Genomic DNA, 18,816 nt, shown 5'->3' with positions numbered 1-18,816 from the left:
ACGTATCGCGAGGGGTCATAAGAAGCGAGCAAACGAACCGTCCGCTTTCTTCGGATAGAACACGCGCAAGACCACCAGATGCCAGCCTCCTGAACCAGACAGTTTGGAATAAAGACGAGACCTTTCCATGGTGGAAGAGCGGGGGAGTCATTAAGATTAAGGCCAAACCGCGGATCCAGCCCCTGAAATTAGTGCCTGAGGCATCACTCCAGGGCAACATCAAAACGCCCACCTCTTTTCTTCAAGGTGTCCAGGGTGGATCAAACGACACAGGACGGTGGCTGCTGGGTGATGGTTCTTTGCTGATTCACTTATAGGACCCTGTTCTTTTAGACTGCCGACTTCTTCCATTCTTTTTTCTCACCTCCTTCTACATTCTCCCTCCTCCCCAAGAAACTTGGGTCTGTTTATATCACGTCACTCCCACCAGCGCGCGTCTCCACGTCCCGCCATCCCTCAAGAGCCAGCCGAACGGCCATCTGGCAGTTTCGACTCTTCTTGAACTATCGAGGAACGCCCTTTCCTATCTTCTCCTACTGCATGAGAACAGCAGAACACTTTCTCGGATTTCTGCTGGCCGCAGTATCTGTCTGATTGTGTCCTGCTCCGATTCGTTGTCCAGTCTCAACACCCCCCGCTCCTTCGCTTCTGAATAAGACGCCGCCATGACGGACACAGGTGCTCACCCTGGCGTGCGGAGCCTGTTGGCCCGATTTGAGAACAACAGCCAGAACAATACCCCTTCTCCTCCTTCTCGCGGGAGATCTCCCGTCGATTCAGATAATCCGGACTCGAGGCCACTCTCTAAGGTCCGGGCCAGCTTCGTTGCGGTGGAGAGGATCACTAGTAGTCCCTCGGCTCTGAAAAAGATAGTACCTCATATCGGCGGTACTGGTGGTCTTCAGAGTCCGTTGAGCCCGACCGGTAATAATTTTGGCGGAAGTCGGAAACCCTGGGATTTCCCTCCAACAAGCAATCAAGAAGCAATCGGCGGAGCGAAAAAAGATACTACCCAAGAAAACTTGCCAGGCAGCGAGAGTGTGAGCAAGCCGCAGGAGAGCTTTGAGTTGCCTATCAGGTCTGCAGCTGTCGCTACGCCCAAGATGGAAGAACCTACACAAGGGAAAACCTTGTCCGTTGATCAAGAGGTGAAGGAACTGCCCTCTGCTGCTACACAGGCTCCATTGCAGACCTCTATAGCGGCGAAGACACTAAATAAAAAGCCTTCAACCCTTCATGCCGCCAAAAACGATTCGACACACAAGCCAAGCTCCAGATTGTCCACTGCCAACCACAAGTCGCCTCCACCGTCTCGTCACCCCGTTTCATCAGCTAAGCCGAGCAGTGAGGTCCCACAAAAGTCTGCGCATACAAGCAAACCTGTTGCATCTAAGGACAGCAATAAAGATGCGGCAAAGACCGTCAATCACAAGTCTAGCCGAGCGGTTCTAAACACCACGACAAAACCCACTTCTCGTTCCGTGAGATCTTCAACTCCTTCCCACGATGCCTCGAAGTCTGCGACAGCCCACCATTCGCCAAAGACTACAACTCGTGAAAAGGGAACTCATTCTTCTCGTTCACCGACTCGAGGCACCGCGAGCCCTGGCCTGACGCGGAAACCATCGACCCTGAAGAACTCAACTTCCGCACCTGCACCACGGCCTAGCAACCAAACTACTGCTAGTCTCCGTAAACAGGCATCTCGTGTCTCGCTTCCTCACCAAACTAGCACAGAACGGCCTCATTCTCGGGCGAGCGCTGTTGGCACCAGGCCAGTCGATGAAAGCTTTCTTGCCAGAATGATGCGCCCAACTGCAAGCTCCGCGAGCAAAACCCATGAAAAGGTCGAGGCTAAAAGCCCCCCCAAACCAAAAGTGGCAAGACTGGCAAAGCCAGTCCAGAAGGCCGATGAAAAACCCGGCCATCACAATGCTGCCACAGCAAAGGCGAAGTCAGCCAAGAATGATGAGCAACAACCACGAACCAATGAGACGAAAGAGGAAGTTAAGACCGTGGCATTAACAGAAGCCAGCATGGATGATAAGCCAATGGAAGTGCTTGAACAGTCCGTGGAAGAGGCGGCCGACCCAATTGCGGAAACCTCTACAGAACATTCTTCAGTCGAACACGCTACCATACCGAGTATCGATGAAGCTATCATTGACTCCCCGGCCCCCATTGCCGAATCTACAGAGGAGCAGGCTGCCGCCGAGGCGCCCATTGAGGTTGTTCCCAACGACATTTCCACTCAACAACCCGAGAAACCCTCGGAGTCTTCTCCAGTCGCAGAGGATGCCGAGGTTGAGGAGGTCATTGCTTCTTCTGTCGATGACATCAAAAACGATGAAGCAACCGAAATTCCCGAAGCCTCACCTAATACCACTGCTGAGGAAGTTCAAGCCGACGCCGAAACTCCTGTTGTGTCATCAACTGAAACCGCTGAACCATCCATCATGCTCCCTGAAGAGTCTGCAAATGCAACTGAGAGCACAGATAAAATGATTGAAGAAACCAAGCCGGGTGATGGTGATATTACCACTGATAAACCATCTTCATAGTGACAATAAAGTGAAAAAAAAAATATAAAAAAGGGAGAAACAAAGATAAAGAAGACTGCATATTTGGTTGTTAGGTGCCTTGAGACTTTGGGATTTATCTCTCCATTTTGATGATATCTTCTGGTATTGTTATAGTAGAACCCTCTTGTTTATTCAACTGGCTTTTTTGGGTTCACTTCAATACCAGATGGAATCGCCTCTCTGTCCTTTCTACATCGATTCATCTTTTGCTTATTTCGGGACTGCATTTCCATGCTGACTTCTTTCCATCAGCTTGCATATTTTGTTTCTGCACTTTGGTTTCTACCTGTTAGATGTTAGCTTAGCGTTGCCAGCCACCTTATCTCCTCCCTGCTACCTGCATGTGCCGGCTTTGGTTCATTCATTTACTTCTTTGTAATTCGCCTTATTGAACTCTATCTTCTCACAGATAAGCAAACAGGTTTTTATATTCTTACTTCATATTTATTCAAATGAACCATTATAATTATCTTTCGGAAAATAACATCGAGTAGGGTATTTTAGTAAATCAACTTGGGAGAAGGCTTTCGATTGATAACACAGATTGAACCAAGATTGTAGAGATAGGGATGCATGCATTGAAATAAACATGAAGAAAAATAGAAAGAAACTGACACGCTACAAGTCATAAATCCCTCAACTAGATTCTCTTCTCCAGCTTCTTTAGGAACTTATTGACACTATTCTCCAGCCGCGAGGCACTGTCCTCTAGCTTATGTGGTCGCTGCCCAGGATTTTTCATGGCTTTCTGCGCGTACTTCTGGTAATGCGAATGCGCTTCTGCCTCAGTAGGGCGATAGGCAAGGCCGTGGATATCGTACTCATTTGACGAGGCTGGGGACGGCTGCGCGGGGGCTTGGTCATAGGAGAAATTTGAATATCCGCCCATGGGAGTTTGGTGTTGCTGGTATTGCTGGTGCTGGTATTGCTGGTGCTGGTGCTGCTGTTGTTGCTGTTGTTGCTGTTGCTGCTGCTGTTGTTGTTGTTGCTGTTGTTGCTGTTGCTGTTGCTGAGCGAGTTGGTAATTATACATCTGTTGGCCGTAAAGATGGGCATTGGGGTCTTGAGGTGGTGGAGCGAAGCTCATCATGCTAGGTGGAAGTTGGGGTTGCTGCTGGTGCTGTGGTTGTTGCTGCTGGTGCTGTGGTTGTTGTTGCTGGTGCTGCGGTTGTCCGCCAACGTTCCCCGCGTAGGTGGAATGATAGGATGTAGTGCGAGAAGGACTAGGGTTGGACATCTGGGAGGAAAACGAGTTGGTATGGACGAGACCAGCGCTGGGAGGAGGAGAGGCATAGACGCCCGCGAGAGTGGAGCTATGCCCGGAATATGACACTGGGCGATTCGATGCCAAGTCGGTCCCAGGAGGAGGGCCAAAACTAGGGACCCTGCCTCCTGTTTGCGAAGGAGGAGTGTAGGGGACACTGTTGTCGGCCGCAATGGCTGCCGCTAGTCCGGTTCCATCCTCAGAATCAGGAGGCGGAGGAGTCTTCTCGCGATGCTTGATCGGCTCTGGTGCTGCTGGCGCGGCGGGGTTGTATGGTAGAGGAGTGAAGTCTGCCTGCTCTTTGTGTCCCTCCACAGGAGTCTGGGACACAGCAGCAAGAGCTTGCACAGAAGGGGGAGGCGGCAGCGGCTGCAAAGCCGTGTTAATATTTTGAGGAGCCGCGCTAGGTTCTGACATCGGCTCCGATCGGGAGTTTCGAGTCTTCCCATTCTGATACTCAGGATCGGTGATGGCCACGTTCTCTAGCTGTTGAACAACTGAGCTGATTGCATTAGCTGCCGGAGCCGCTGCGAAACCATGCCGATCGCTCTCGACCTGCGGAGCGGGCAGAATATGCTCGACACAGTCCATGAATTGGTTGGCATCCTCGAGCGTCCAGAAGTAGATGTCTAGCGTATGGAGTCGGAGATACTCATCCGTCTCCTGACGAGGGTCTCTGTAAGGTAGACGCCACTCGTAGAAGTTCGGGTTTGAGGGCTGAGGAATGGCTGAAGCCGTTGGCAGGTGGCCATCGACTACGAGGGTAGACAGCGTGGGGAACTTGTTCGAGTGTCGGATATGAACATATTCCAGGGCTGAACAATCAGTCAACGCACATTAAAGCAAGAAAAACTTCGGCGTCGTTCTCCCCGACAGACCTCCATTGAAAGCATCTTGATCGCTTGTTCCCGGGTTATTGGCAACTTCGATCCTGGCCTTGTGCTTCGACGAATCGTGGTAGATATAGAGATACGAGCCTTTGACAAAGCGATGCTGCAGAGGATTAAGCGTGGGCAAAGCAAAGTAGTAGTGGACATCCGCAAAGCTGCCGAGTAAAGACCATTTTTGTTAGACCTGCTGATCTTTATCTTTCACCTCGAATCGTGTCATGTGCGGGGTTGTTACTCACACTGTCAGCACACGCTCTTCGCCAGGTAATAAAGGCATACTGGCCACTGTTCAAGGTACGAGGGAAGTTGTTAATAAGATGGATTTAACATGAGGCGCCGAGGAGGGAGCATCAAGGTTAAATAATCCCGTCGGCTGGCCAGGTAGGAACCTGGAGACATGCTGCAGCCCCCGGCGGCTACAGGGTGTCTCTTCGCCATACTGCATTGAGGGGTGGGCGTTGCGACTGCTGATTGCTCAAGAAGATACAGTAGAAGAGCTGTAATAGGTACTTATTTAGTTAGTATAAAGTTACCTACCTAAGAATAGGTCCTAGACAATATTCAAGTCAAACGTCTGAATAATACTTGGTTAGTATCTTCGATTAATCTATAAAAAATAAGAGGAATAGTATATTAATGAAATATAGTTACAAAATAACTATACCACCTTGGTACTACCTACCTACCAAGGTACGGAGTACTTATATGAGTACTGGTCTTAGCATGTATTAATATTACAGTAAATTACACCACATAGGGTTAGTCCGAAGACACGGAGCAGAGTTTCTCCGATATTTTTCACGGCGCTCTGCGGTCGAATGTAGCAGACAGCGCGGTCAAGCAGATACAGACACGGACGGGGAGCTTCCAAAGCAGAACTGCGGTACAATAATTGAGTGATTCAAAGACGGTGTCCTCTGTCTGGTTCAGTAGGTTTTTTTCTGTCCCCCATGGTTGCCAAGTTGCCTTGGCTGATCTCCGGCCTCCGCAGGTTCAATCTACCACGCGAATCGAAATAGCCGCCGACGGACCCTGACCAGGAATTCAGAGAGTTATACTCATTAATTACCATCAGAGAAGCCCACAATGTCTCTCGTCCATCTCGCCAACGTTTGTTCACACCTGAACAATGCCACCAGGGCTCGTCTATCCCTAACCTCCATCCCGAGCACGAAGCTGCATCTCAATCTCTGTCTCGCCCTCCAGAACGCTGGATTGATCTCCTCGATCGTCCGCGCCGGTCCGGAGCCCCCCCAGTCCCATGTCCTGCTCGGTACTCCCTTGGTGGAGGAAATCGAGCCCGTGACGCAGGGGAATGTTGCGTCGCGGCGCCTGTGGGTTGGACTGAAGTACTGGCAAAATGAGTCTGTTCTGGGCAAGATAACTCTGATCAGTAAACCCAAGCGAAGAGTCATCATCGGCGTGGAGGGTCTTCGGGATGTGATCCGCGGTCATCGCAGTGAATCAGTTGCCGGGTTGCGGTCACCGGGAGAAAATTTGTTCCTCTCGACGGACCGCGGCATCATGGAGGCGCGGGAATGCGTGGAGAAGAAGATCGGAGGACTGGTTCTCTGCCGCGTGGAATAAGTGTACACAAGTTCTAGCGGGAAGGTGATGTTTGTGGTATTGGGTTTGCATTTTGTTCGGAGTTCTGTCCGTCGCTACGTTTTTCATGGTTGGCGACGTTGAGATACCTAGGTCACACGGGTCTGTACAGTACCATTGCGTTCGCTTCATGTACTATTTTGCGTGCCTGCTTAGCTCTTCTCTTCGCTTGTAGGCTGAGATTTCGAGATATTGGAGCCTAGGTTTTTTAAATACTCAACTCGAAGTTTCTTTACTCTACAGGTAAATTGTACCATCGGCAAAAAGGAAAGATTGATTGCTTGGTCTTATCAGGGAACAAATTCCGATGATTATGTTAATGATGATGGTGTCGGGGGTGGCCAGGGTCGACCCCTGGCTTGTTGTGCCTTCGTGGTCCATGATTTGTTGTGCTTCTCCGCACCGACAAGCGAACGAACGAACCTGAATCATCTATCTGCATCACCTCCTTCCTCTGCACCATGGATGGGGACACGACAGTCCTTCGCAAAGTCTTGATCACAGGCGGGAGTGGGTTTGTGGGCTCTGCTATCGCTCGAGCTTTCGCAGAACATCCAGCATGTGCGATCACCGTGGTAGACTTGACGCCGCCGGGGCCAACACACGTTGTACCAGAGCAGGCTTCATTCATCAAAGCCGACATCACAGTACAAGATGAAATCTGCAGAGCTGTTTGCCAGGTCGAGCCTGAAGTCCTTATCCACACGGCTGGATTCATCCCTCCTCTCAGTGAGCGGTTTGGACGGAAGCTACAGGCGCTCGTGTGGAAGGTCAACGTCCAAGGAACCAAGAACGTCTTGGAGGCTGCAAAACGGGCTGGTGTACAGGCGTTGATCTACACCAGCAGTTGCTGTGTCATCACTGATGATCTGGGTATTCCGCATCCAAATATCGATGAGCAGTGGCCAGTGTCGCCATCGTCGCTCATATACGGAGAGTCTAAAGTTGGGCTTGCATATTCCGTAAATAGACATGCACTCTTGGGAACAATTGTGTACATGGTGCTGGGAACAAATCAATATAGCTGACTGCGAGTGATATGGTCCATAGGCAGCCGCGGAAGCATCGGTTCTTAAGGCATCGGCCGATACGCTCGTCACCTGCGCTCTCCGGCCATCGGTCCTCTGCGGGCCTGGAGATCATCAATTGGTCCCGGCTATTCATGCGTGCATTGCAAAATTTGAGACCCCGTTTGTTATTGGCGATGGATTCAATCTATGGGACGTCACGTACGTGACTAATGTAGCGGATGCCCATGTTCTCGCGGCCGAAAACCTGCTGTCTTCCAAGACAGCAGCTGGCGAGGTCTTCTTCATCCAGAACAATGAGCCCGTCCCTTTCCGTGATTTCTGCCTGGCGATATGGGCTCATTTCGGGCACTACCCGCCCATTGAGCTCCACATCCCTCAAACCCTCGCGTACATTGCTGGATTCCTGTCCGAGTGTTTCACCTGGCTTCGCGGGACGACGACGCTGAGCCGCGGCAGCGCCCGGGACGCGTGTTCAGTCAGGTACGCAAGCGGAGAAAAGGCAAAAAGGATCTTGGGGTATGAGGCTCGGGTTGGGTTCGACGATGCTGTCCGTTTGAGTTGTGAGGTAAGTCATATTTGTTACCCAAATATCCCTTTCTCTGCCGTGCTCTTGCTCATCATAGGCCCCCCTAGGATTATGCCCGTCGGCTGGGCATCGAGCTACCTGCCCAAAAGACAAAGTATTGAGGAGAACCCCTTTCTTTTTTTTTTCTCATCTGGAAGATTCGATCATCAAAGAGGGAGGCTGATACAACGGCCCCCATCGTCTCAACTTGAGGTGGGCTCCTGTAAGCAATAGTATGCGAGTGGCGAGACTTCAAATCCTTGTTCCTTGTTGCCTTCCTGTTTCTAGAGGAGCGCCGCAGATGTCACCGGGTATCAGATCGTCCTCTCCGATCAATCTTGAAATGTCATTCCTGCCCTAGAAATCGACCTATAGCCCGTGATAGCCGATTGGGTCTTCCTTTGATAGCTCATCGTGCTGTCAGCGTGTATTGTCTCTGGGACTCACTCGGTCACTCAAGTTCCTCCCCTAGAAAACTGAGTTATTTCATAGACAGGGGGAAGTGGACAATAAGATGCTTTCCGCAGATCCGGAGGTCAACCTTAGTAGTATACTCAGAGGCTTCGGATCGAGAGACCGGGGCTCCTCCACCAGACGCTAATGTATTTACCACCTTCTTCACGGGAGCGCTTCGCCTTCACTACCTCTAAGCCCCATATCATATCGACTGTCTACCGCTCAGTAGTGTCCGCCTAGCTCTCGCTGTCCATTGTGGGCGACGAAAAGGATCAACACTTTGGCCCATAATTGGCCCATGCGCTCACTGAGAATTTGGGCGTCAAGGCCTGCAGATGAAATGTCTGCCCAATTTGTACGAGATGAAGGCCCAGTCTCTCTCCACATCCTGCACTCCGATTGTCAGCCTACACACGCTCTCTGAGAGAACCCTGTGTAGCGTGGGCCGCGCACTTCCCCCTCCTCTGCCTAGCTGCCCACAAGCGCTTTAACGAGTATCAGACTGTCATCACCCCGTTGGATCTATCAATTTCGATTCGTCACTAAATGATGCCGACTGGATCACATACTCGACGTCTGGTAAAACACCACAAGGTATCTCGGGAGCAGCTGAGAAGTCCTGGTATGAAGTAGCATGTACGGAGTAGTCTCGAGCAACGCAGCCATATCACGATGTGACGCTAGACGGGATTCAGCCTAGGGCCGAATCTCATCTCATTTCACCTCCAGCTTTCTCTTCGTCCGTCTCGATTGAAACAGAGGAATGCTGTTAGCACCCAATGACCCATTCCACAGGCCTGGCGCTGTCAGAAAAAGCAAAAAGGGTGAAGGGTAACTAATTAGTTAGGGCCGGCTTGGTATCTGGAAGGCTTCTGAATGGGTGCATTGTGCCCTGGTGTCCAGACGTACCGGTTGCTGCCCAAGCCCACCCCCCCCCTCTCTTCCGGCATCGAATCCTCCTCTACGAAAGGTACGTCTTGCCTGCGATCGATTGTCACGCGGAGGTGGCGTCATTCATGCCTTGAATCATCTTTCCAGCCCCCCCCTCCCTCTCCCTTCCGGGTCCATCCATGAAGGCTTTTTGTTGGTAACCATGCCGGAGGAGAGGGAACCCGCCCTCGGCATTCCTAATCGAGAGGAAGACGGCTCGGTTGTTGACCGTGAGACACACATGGTTGGCTTGTTCTTCGGCCGTTTTTGGGGGCTTGAGCTATTATCGTTCCGTCAACTGTTTTCCGACATGTTGCCAGCAAGGCATTGTGGGGGTCGTCGATTGGCGGTGAGGTATTGGTGACGCTGACTTTGATCTTGGATTTGTCGCATGGGAGCATGGGATGTCTGGAGGGAGAAAGAGAAATGGAGGGAGGGTGCGAAAGGAGGAGGGGGGTTCTATCCCCTCCCCAGGCCGTGTGGTGGTGATGATGATCTCTAGAGCCCACCCATCGCCACTAGTGCCTCGCCGTTCAAAACTGCTGGTGTTTGTTTATCTGGACCATGTTGCACAACTGGGCAGAGCTTGTCTTGCTCAGTTGAGACCCTCTCTCCCCAGAAAGCCCTAAACTTCTCGGCAAAAAAGCTATATTAGACCTTGTCTTTTGACCAGTACCCAGCATCTTCCAATTATCTTTTTGCGTCGCTTAGTCCATCCAGCCGTCTCGCCCGGTGCTGTGCATTGAACTGTATATAATTGACCCTGTTCCTGCCGTTGTGTTTGGCTACTTTCTATTTTTCCATTCTCCATGCCTCCTGTCCTCCCTCCTCCATTAATGGCGCTGCCACCCAACTTCAACCCATTTGCGGGCACAACAACACCTAGCATCGGCTCACGGACTTACTCAGGCAGCAGTGATTCTGATTCGTGGTCTCGTCACAGGTCAGTGGGAAAGAGTGACCCGGCGTCTGGCTTCTTGACAAGCTCATGTCTGGCTAGCAGTGCTATGTCTCAACAGTCGTCGATCTACAGTTCCTCCTCAGGAGGTCACCCTGTCATTTATCAGCCAAGGTAGAATCTTTACTTCATGTCTCTGCGCTTGTTCGAGTTTCAAAATTGGCGTCACATACTGAGACAGTCTTTACGGGTCGCTTAGCACTAAGAGGGCGTTCCCCCCCCCTCGGGACTTTGGCGCAAGAGAAATTCACCAGATACCGGCTAGAGCCCCTGGAAAGTCAACCGACATTGGATACCCTGGCATTCCTGTTACTGCGGATAGCTTTGCTCGTTTCCCAGACAGTTGCGCGCACATGTCATTCCCCCGAGTTGGACCCCCTCCACACCCGGCATCCGCCTACCGGGAATGGGAGCATCCAGCTCATATGTCATCTGAATATCTCCAGCATGATCTTGATATGAACTCCATGGACTCGCCCGAGTATCTTGTGGAAAGGACCAACAAACGAGGTGCCGATAAAGCCAAAGGCACCGTCAAGTATCATTCATCCAGGCGGCCCTCCAACAGAGACGAGTTTGATGGCCCCCATCAGCTTTTGGAAATGCCAACTCCACGGACTATTGCTTCCCAGGAAAGGGAACTCCCCCATCTACCTACTAATCTTGATGTATCAGAGCAAGACCAAATCTTGACCGCAGTCAATGACCGGCTGTCGCAGTGCGCCTTTGACTTTGTGGCGAAATACCAGTTCCCGATTCCTCTTGAAGCGGACAAGAGACAGGTGAGGGTCCCCTCGGATCGTGAATGGACCGAGTGGGTCTATCTTCTTAAACGGCTGGCGACCAAGCGTCGCATTCCTGCCCGAGTTCTCTATAACGGCCAGATCAAACAGTTGGTAACGGTGCTGGAGAACTCTCTTGAAATGAGACACGCCGCCAAACATCAATCCAGACCAGTCAAGGATGATCGAAACGTGCTGCAATTGATCTCCGCCGGTACCCAGGTCGCAAAAATCTTGAAAGATGCCGGCGCTATGGAGGTCCTAGATCGCCTTTACGTCGATACGGAAAAGCGCATTCAGGATCGCCGCAGCCGCCGAGTAAAGTTCGCAACACCTTGAAGAACCTACCCGGAAAGTCATAATGCTGACGATTATACGTTCTCCATGATGTTGTGTTTTGAGGCCGTCCACTTCCAGCTCCAGGGACCAAGCCCGGATTGATCTTTATACTGCCTACTGAGTTGGCTCATCATAGAAACGGAACCTGCATCTCCCCTCCCCCTGGAGGAGACCTACTGAACCCCAAGGAATGGATAAACCTCCCGGCCTCTGTTTGGTCTTTGGAATAAATTGACAACAGCAACCTCAACCAACTACTCCCGGTTGGACGGAGGCGGACACCTGGCCCTCTTTGGGGCGACAAAATGCAAACAAGAAAGCGAAAAAAAAAAATCCAAAGTTCCCGGATCCAACAGACCCTGTTGCCATGGACTCTATCTCCCTATTTTAAGGCCACACCAACTACGGAGTTCAGTGAGAGAAGAACCTATGCTGCCTATTAGATGCTAGTCATGAGTATACGCTTGTTTAATTGCCACATTAACGCACACTCTTGTCAGTCATATGCTTTGATGCAAAGGTTATTGATATTTACTTGAGCATTCGCCTTGGGGGGGTCATGTTGCCTGCTGTTTTTTTTTCCCTTCTGATTCTTATGCCTTTCTCCTGTTATTTGAGCTTTGTTTCCTGTCCATTCATCACTGAGACTCCGCATACACGAGTTCCATTTGGAGCATCAGTAATGATTGACGGATGGATGATACCGTGTTCAACTTACTTCTTCTCATCTACTCGGCCCGGTTCTTTCTTGTTACGGAGGGGATTGTTTGATATTTAATGTTCCTGCGTACCGCTCATTCTAGCCCTATCCTCGATTCCGTGCTTCTTATTTCAAGGAGGGTCGCTTTTCTCCTGGTCGAATTTCACACACTACCGCTTTCTCCCACAAACTAGGTACCTACTGATCAAGAATCTACGAGCACCCTGACGCCTGCGCTTTCTTTTATTTAGTAGGTGAGCATCACCTTAACGGGTGCTGGAGTCAATAATGAAAGTGATTCATTGCGCAACTTGCAATGTTGATATACCCTCCTGAGACCTATAGCAATTGATTCACGATACAAACTCCAGCAGCCCTATGACCAACAATAGGGCCAGCTATGGCAAGTTTTGGCAGTCAGCTTGCTGTCAAAATGCTAAGTCATAGGCCGACTCATTTGAAGGAGATGGATGGAGTAGGCAAATGACCTTCCAAGTACCCAATGCCCAGGCAGCTGCTTGTAATCGGCAAGATGTTCTTTCACACTTGACCTTGAACTTGCTAGAGCTGCTTCACGGAATGTGTGAATGAGAAGCTGAACCAGGTGGTAAGGGAACAGTGGATAGGACAAGTGTGTATGAATATAATCACATCTACTCGAGATCTAAGGGTTTTGTATGAAGCTCCCTACCGTCTTGAACCACTGCTCTGAGGAAACTGACAGAAGATAACTCACGTCGAAGTCGAATACATGCAAATATATTGATCTGACTGACGAGATAACTTATCAGCCATGGGCTAATATGGGACATAGTGATAACTACTAAATGTGCGTCCATCAATCAAGTAAAAATGAATAGATAGCCGAGTGGCAAGTGGGCAACTCGACGATGTGGTTATCCGTATCTCCACCGTAGTTGGCAATTGTTTACTTCCAGTTCTCAACAGCCGACAGTGTTCAAGGCACTTGCAGGCTTTTGGATATTCTCAAGAAGGATTAAAAAAGTATTAACCTACCTTTCTTTTCATCTGAATCCGTCGGACTCTACCACCATCACACATAAATTACCCCTCGGGATGGCTCTGCACCGTCTTTCCCCTGAAATACTGTCACTCATTTTAGAGAGCCTCAACTCTCCTATCGACCTCTATCATCTCGCGTCCGCATCATGTGCATGCTGGCGGGTTTTTGTCTCATTCCGAAGGCTGGTGCTGTCGTCGGTCCTCAAAAATGCCATTCATCTAGATGCTCTGCCTCACGCACTCGCTGTGATCAACGCACCTGCTGCTGTGCCCGGGTCGCCAACACCCAAAGAGAAGGAAGTTATCGTGTTTCTAAATAAATATCGCAATGGCTGGCGTCTCGTTCCCTTTCCAACTGCATGGGATGATATCGTCTGCCTCAGTCGGCTCTACATGCGCGTCACTCGACTTGTGGATGATTATGCCACCCATGCCCTCCAAGCACTTCGGACAATTGACAGGCCCAAGCGCGACCTCAGCGTCTGGCCAACTGAGCTGGCGTCAGCTGTCTCACTTTCGCAAACAGAGCGAGCCCGGTTCCTGCGAGCGTTTTTTCGCTTTGAGCTCTATTGCAAGCTGTTTCCGGTGGCGTTTAGGAAGGAAAGCTGGTCTTTGTTCGACAAGAGGGCGCAATTTGAGCTTTTCCTTGCCCGACTCCAGGGCTGGGAGATCGAGGAGTTGGCCTGTGTCCATCAGTATCTGGCCCTTCTAGTGGATGATCTCATCAAAGAACTGGAGGACCAGCTTGTGTCGACGGTCCTATCCTGTAAACTTTTGTCTAGCGAACTGAATTCGAACCAGGAAGACAGCGAACTGGTCAGCTTCAATCCTTTGGCATTGCGCGGTATGGACTTGTTTTCTGAGGAAAGGAGGCTTCACTTAGAACAGTGCATCAACTTTCTCAGTTCGCTCGGTCTAGACTTTATCTACAATCTTCTCATTGCCGACAGAGGAGTCCGGAAGCAAACTATCCTCGCGCATGTCGGTGTTCGGCGGGAGTTCCTTCCACAGGCTCTCTCCTCCGCAGACAATATCGAGCTAATGAAGGAGCCCACTTGGCTATTCGAATCGTCGGCTCGCTGCAATCTGGGGTGGGTGGAATTTAGACGCTTCAAGTTCGACCGCTACCCTGACAGTTATGGGAGCCCGCCTCTCCGGGCGCAAGGATATGTCTTTTGGGATGAGCGCCGAATACATTCGCCAGGGGTCGCGGAGAAGCTCGATGAAGCTCAAGCCATGGATCAGTTCGAGGCAGAAAGAATTTTCGACTGTAAAAGACGTAAGCGTCCGCGGGAAATATTGGCAGGCGTTAAGATCCCCAGGGCTGAAATGGAGCGCATCGAGAAAGAGTTCGTGTTCACTTTTTGATCTCTTGCCTGCAGAACCTATGCCATGTAGGTAGCGCAAGGTCAGCTTGAACCTACCGTCATGAGAACTTCAAAGGAATTCATAAATTTCTGTTCCCAATGTTACGACTGGGCTCTGAGAGCATAGTCAGATGGGCACTTGCAATGGCTGATTAACAGAGCAGGGCCGATAGAAGATAGATACATATTGAAAGCATCATGCTATATACAAAACCTATGTTTCAATTCAATCGTAGGCTTGAAATCATCACCACGGTTTTAGGCATACCCAGTCAGATGCGAAAGAACGCGCCTGGTAAAGGGATCCCACGATATGACCAGGTCAGAGAGATCTAGATAACACGCCAGCTGCGCGGTGGAGTGTATTTTTGACAATCTCCAACGGTGAGAGAACATGTCTGGGGTGTTTCCATGCCAGAACCGCTAGGACACTGGCCGTTGAGACTAGGACAGAACCCATCCAGACGCTCAACAGAAATCCTTGTCTTTCCCTGGCTTTGATGACCTCGGAGTACCGCTGAGTGCTGAAGCTGACGCGCGAGTACTGTGTTTTCCAGCCTAAGCTGGGGATGTAGTGGTCCAAGGTCTCTTCGATGAACTTGCGTAGTCGGTAGAGAGGTGACTTGACACCCCATCGCATTTCAAGGTAGTTCTCCTTGGATAGATCGTTGATGGCGTGAGTGTCGACGGAGCGCTGGTTGGTGTAAGCTTGGAATGCAGCGGCGCGGGCTGCATCTCGTGCCTCTACATCTACCTGGGAATCGTAGACACCATGGTTGTCGAGGATTTCGAAGAGAACTCGGACATCCTCCAGCCCGGCGTTAAGACCCTGGCCGTAGAAGGGGAGTACAGCGTGTGCGGCATCGCCCACAATGACCACGCTGTCTCCGAAATGATGGGGTTTGCACTTGATGCTGATCAAGGGAAGGTGCGGGCTTGTAGCAAATTGCTGCTGGAGAGCATCGGGATGGATCAACTCAGGCGACACACCTGGGAAATGGTCATTGAAAAACCCCACAAGGTTCTCTGGTGACTTCTCCAGCATCGAATATTGAGAGGATGGGGCGAACAGCGTGCAGGTAAAGGTCTTGTCCGATGAAGGAAGTGCAATAAACATGAATTCCCGGCCAGGCCAGATGTGCAAATGGTTCGGTGAGATGAGAAAGTCGCCAGTCGGCGATGGTGGGATCCGAAATTCACACCAAAGAGCGTCGATATACTCTTGCTGGTAGTCGACCCGGGCATATTTCATCATGTGGAATCTTGTGGCCGAATGGGCGCCATCAGCCCCAACTAGATAGTCAAAGGATACCTCAATCTCCGGTGCACGGTCAGATTCACTCTGGCGATCGCGCCGCTCGAACCATGCCTTCTTGTTGCGAAAGTCGGCCCCAGTCAGCTTATGATTGAAGAAGAGCTTCACGTTCGGGGTCCTCTCCAGCTCATCAAGTAGAGCATTGTTTAGCACTCCTCTGTCAATGGCGTTGATGGCCTGTATGTTCTGTCAGCTATTGGTAGGTTGGATCGCTGATCTTCAGGAGTACACAAACTCTTCCGTGGACATCATAGGCTTGAGCAGCTTCCCAGAGCTCCCCGCCATCTTTGCCATGAATCATCCGGCCATGCATTGGAATTGCTTCGGACATGACATTCTCAACGAGGTCCTTGCACCTCGACTGTAACATCGACGTGATGCCACGCTCCGAGAGAGCCAGGTTGATGGACTTTGTAAAGTTCAGAGGAATAGTGGCAGCATCCCGAAGATCTGTGGAGACATGGAAGCAATAAGCATTTGTAGACGTCACATTGCATAAATGGTGTCTAGGATGCGTTCGTTGTATACATGAAGGTGGGGAATCGGTTAGACGCGGGGAGTAAAACCAATATTCCGCCAGCAAAAGGTTGGAGAAAGGGGAGGAGCAGAACAACTTGGGAGGGAAACGAGAGACGTGCAGACTGTCTTGAGGCTCAAAAATAAGGGGCAAAGCTCACGTCTTGAGCAATACCAGCAAAGAAAACGACCAACCTACCTCCTCGTAGCTCATATATTTCCACTTCATCGCCTCTTGACGCGGCATATATGGCGGCCAGCGAGCCTACAGGGCCAGCGCCAGCGATAACTACCTTCTGTCTTCTGGGTGTCTCCGTCATCAGGGCGGCTGGGAAGCGTGGAGGTTCTTTCGGTCCTGGAGCTGGAAAGTAAGAATGATTCATACTTTAAAACTCACGAGTCACGTTGCTATGGTCACGTGGGGTGGCATAAGACGATCCGAGGCCTGAGGCTCCAAGGCATTAAGGTATCCACGTTCCGTCGGCTTTCCAGGCTGCGGGGGAAGATTTCTTCATTTGCCAATCCGCTGCTTTGGGTGCACAACCTCTTTAATTTCGATAAATTATTTGGTCATAGATCCCTTTCCCTGAATTCCCCCTCGCTCTTCACCATGGCAGAGGTCGCGACTCGTAAGTGTATCGGGGTGGATTGTGAGAAGGACGCAGGAAGCTTGCAATGCCCGACATGTTTGAAGATGGGTACAGACAGCTTCTTCTGTTCGCAGGATTGTTTCAAGCGAAGCTGGGTAGGATTTCTTGTGCTACCATGAGGTGCACATGCGAGACTTGCGGCTGTGTTTCTAGTTTTACTGATCCTTGAATTGCAGAGCGAACACAAGGCCATCCACAAAACGAAGAGTAACATCCTTTCCAATCTGTTTCCTCCCAAGGTGGTTTCTGAACCAGATCCAGCTACCGGTCTCTATAACCCGTTTCCGACCTTTCAGTACACAGGCTCCCTGAGACCTGTGTATCCGCTGTCCACGCGGAGGCCCGTCCCCAAGACGATTCCCCATCCCGACTACGCCAAGGACGGCATTCCCCGGTCAGAGCAGAAGTATTTCGGCCGCAATAACATCAAGATTCTCAACAAGGAGGAGCAGGAGGGAATGCGCAAGGTCTGCCGTCTTGCGCGCGAAGTTCTGGATATTGCCGCACGGGAAGCGAAGCCAGGCGTCACGACAGATTATATCGATGAGGTGGTTCATAAAGCTTGTCTGGAGCGCGACGTAAGTGAAGGGATCTACCGGGAGGACGTTTCTCCCCGGGGACTCTTTTTTTCTCTCAATATTTTTTATTGACAAGCAATAGTCGTACCCATCGCCTCTCAACTACATGCACTTCCCCAAGTCCGTCTGCACTTCCGTTAACGAGACCATTTGCCACGGAATCCCCGACCAGCGCCCTCTTGAAGATGGCGACATCATCAATATCGATGTCACGCTGTACCACAACGGATTTCATGGCGATATCAACGAGACCTACTACGTCGGAGATAATGCCAAGGCGAACCCGGATGCCGTTCGGGTCGTTGAAACGTCCAGAGAGTGTCTTGACAAGTCGATCGAGCTGGTGAAGCCAGGGATGCTGTTCAGAGATCCGGGCAATGTGATTGAGAAGCACGCCAAGAGCCGCAACTGCAGTGTGGTGAAGTCCTACTGTGGCCACGGCATCAACCAGCTGTTCCACACCGACCCCAATATCCCTCACTACGGCAAGAACAAGGCCGTGGGGACTGCGAAACCCGGGATGTGCTTTACCATCGAGCCCATGATCAACCTTGGCACGCACCGTGACCGAACCTGGCCGGATGACTGGACCAGCACGACTGCGGATGGTGCTCTTTCGGCCCAATTCGAACACACCCTCCTAGTGACGGAAGACGGTGTTGAAGTCCTCACGGCGCGGTTGCCGGATTCTCCTGGCGGACCCATCCCTATGCCGGTGGCAACCCAGAACTAAACGTCTCTTTGTCGACACATACCTGCCTAAGTATATTGTGATTCATTCCCGACAAAAGTACTTCTCCAGCGAAGAACAGATTCCATGACTCCACCGACGCATTTCCCACGCCTATCTCGGCTTATCTTGTCCAATACCATCACCCCTCTTCAGTAGGGTCCTGCATTCAGACAACTTGAATATATAACGTGAATAACCAAACTAGTAGAGCGTTCTTTGATTGATCGGTAGCTTCGACCCCTATCCTGTAACTCTATACCGTCCTTCTGCTCTCCTCCAATTTTTTACTCACTCCTCCTCACTCTTCCGTTTTAGGCAATCACCGCAACCGCTCGCCGGTGGCCCGGCGTGGAAGCAGCTTAGGGCACCGGGACGGGGCCGATACGGAAGAAGAGGCCAATCATAGATTGTATCCAACAAGCGAGCTTGCCCGGTTGGATGGCGTGCTATCAGCACGTGATGTTTCACTAAGCCTGTAAAGGCTAGGCGGGCCCGGTGGACTCTCATGGCGGGCTTACTTGTAGTATTTAGT

General features: G+C 50.9%; 8 protein-coding genes across 8 annotated transcripts; 6 read left to right on the top strand and 2 right to left on the bottom strand.

Moving 5' to 3' along the window:
• The first annotated feature begins 415 nt into the window (after window positions 1-415).
• ASPZODRAFT_1849428 (hypothetical protein) lies at window positions 416-1,708 on the top strand. The gene is made up of 4 exons (XM_022727228.1): window positions 416-494; window positions 551-1,148; window positions 1,224-1,336; window positions 1,545-1,708. Exons 2-4 carry the CDS (start codon window positions 666-668, stop codon window positions 1,612-1,614), a joined length of 666 nt encoding a protein of 221 aa, XP_022581420.1. The 5' UTR covers window positions 416-494; window positions 551-665; the 3' UTR covers window positions 1,615-1,708.
• A 1,312-nt stretch (window positions 1,709-3,020) lies between these two features.
• On the bottom strand, window positions 3,021-5,372 carry ASPZODRAFT_131819 (hypothetical protein). The gene is made up of 3 exons (XM_022722846.1): window positions 4,976-5,372; window positions 4,725-4,891; window positions 3,021-4,661 (listed from the first exon to the last, which is right to left on the bottom strand). Exons 1-3 carry the CDS (start codon window positions 5,011-5,013, stop codon window positions 3,223-3,225), a joined length of 1,644 nt encoding a protein of 547 aa, XP_022581419.1. The 5' UTR covers window positions 5,014-5,372; the 3' UTR covers window positions 3,021-3,222.
• Window positions 5,373-5,458: 86 nt separating this feature from the next.
• ASPZODRAFT_1846559 (hypothetical protein) lies at window positions 5,459-6,587 on the top strand. Its single transcript, XM_022727223.1, has 2 exons — window positions 5,459-5,665; window positions 5,728-6,587. The coding sequence occupies exon 2, from the start codon at window positions 5,823-5,825 to the stop codon at window positions 6,321-6,323; it is 501 nt and encodes a 166-aa protein (XP_022581418.1). The 5' UTR covers window positions 5,459-5,665; window positions 5,728-5,822; the 3' UTR covers window positions 6,324-6,587.
• Window position 6,588: 1 nt separating this feature from the next.
• On the top strand, window positions 6,589-8,394 carry ASPZODRAFT_1846814 (hypothetical protein). The gene is made up of 3 exons (XM_022727224.1): window positions 6,589-7,285; window positions 7,392-7,937; window positions 8,006-8,394. Exons 1-3 carry the CDS (start codon window positions 6,803-6,805, stop codon window positions 8,057-8,059), a joined length of 1,083 nt encoding a protein of 360 aa, XP_022581417.1. The 5' UTR covers window positions 6,589-6,802; the 3' UTR covers window positions 8,060-8,394.
• Window positions 8,395-9,874: 1,480 nt separating this feature from the next.
• On the top strand, window positions 9,875-11,839 carry ASPZODRAFT_131814 (hypothetical protein). The gene is made up of 2 exons (XM_022722845.1): window positions 9,875-10,395; window positions 10,481-11,839. The coding sequence occupies exons 1-2, from the start codon at window positions 10,133-10,135 to the stop codon at window positions 11,400-11,402; spliced, it is 1,185 nt and encodes a 394-aa protein (XP_022581416.1). The 5' UTR covers window positions 9,875-10,132; the 3' UTR covers window positions 11,403-11,839.
• Window positions 11,840-13,061: 1,222 nt separating this feature from the next.
• On the top strand, window positions 13,062-14,601 carry ASPZODRAFT_131811 (hypothetical protein). Its single transcript, XM_022722844.1, has one exon. The coding sequence runs from the start codon at window positions 13,180-13,182 to the stop codon at window positions 14,491-14,493; it is 1,314 nt and encodes a 437-aa protein (XP_022581415.1). The 5' UTR covers window positions 13,062-13,179; the 3' UTR covers window positions 14,494-14,601.
• On the bottom strand, window positions 14,546-16,678 carry ASPZODRAFT_131808 (hypothetical protein). The gene is made up of 3 exons (XM_022722843.1): window positions 16,523-16,678; window positions 16,043-16,257; window positions 14,546-15,984 (listed from the first exon to the last, which is right to left on the bottom strand). The coding sequence occupies exons 1-3, from the start codon at window positions 16,641-16,643 to the stop codon at window positions 14,815-14,817; spliced, it is 1,506 nt and encodes a 501-aa protein (XP_022581414.1). The 5' UTR covers window positions 16,644-16,678; the 3' UTR covers window positions 14,546-14,814.
• Window positions 16,679-16,820: 142 nt separating this feature from the next.
• On the top strand, window positions 16,821-18,639 carry ASPZODRAFT_1847271 (hypothetical protein). The gene is made up of 4 exons (XM_022727226.1): window positions 16,821-17,068; window positions 17,150-17,551; window positions 17,634-18,511; window positions 18,600-18,639. Exons 1-3 carry the CDS (start codon window positions 16,934-16,936, stop codon window positions 18,282-18,284), a joined length of 1,188 nt encoding a protein of 395 aa, XP_022581413.1. The 5' UTR covers window positions 16,821-16,933; the 3' UTR covers window positions 18,285-18,511; window positions 18,600-18,639.
• Window positions 18,640-18,816: the final 177 nt, after the last annotated feature.

Source organism: Penicilliopsis zonata (genome assembly GCF_001890105.1).
Source record: "Penicilliopsis zonata CBS 506.65 unplaced genomic scaffold ASPZOscaffold_6, whole genome shotgun sequence".
Lineage (NCBI taxonomy): Eukaryota > Fungi > Ascomycota > Eurotiomycetes > Eurotiales > Aspergillaceae > Penicilliopsis > Penicilliopsis zonata.
This window is presented reverse-complemented; position numbering and strand designations above follow the sequence as displayed.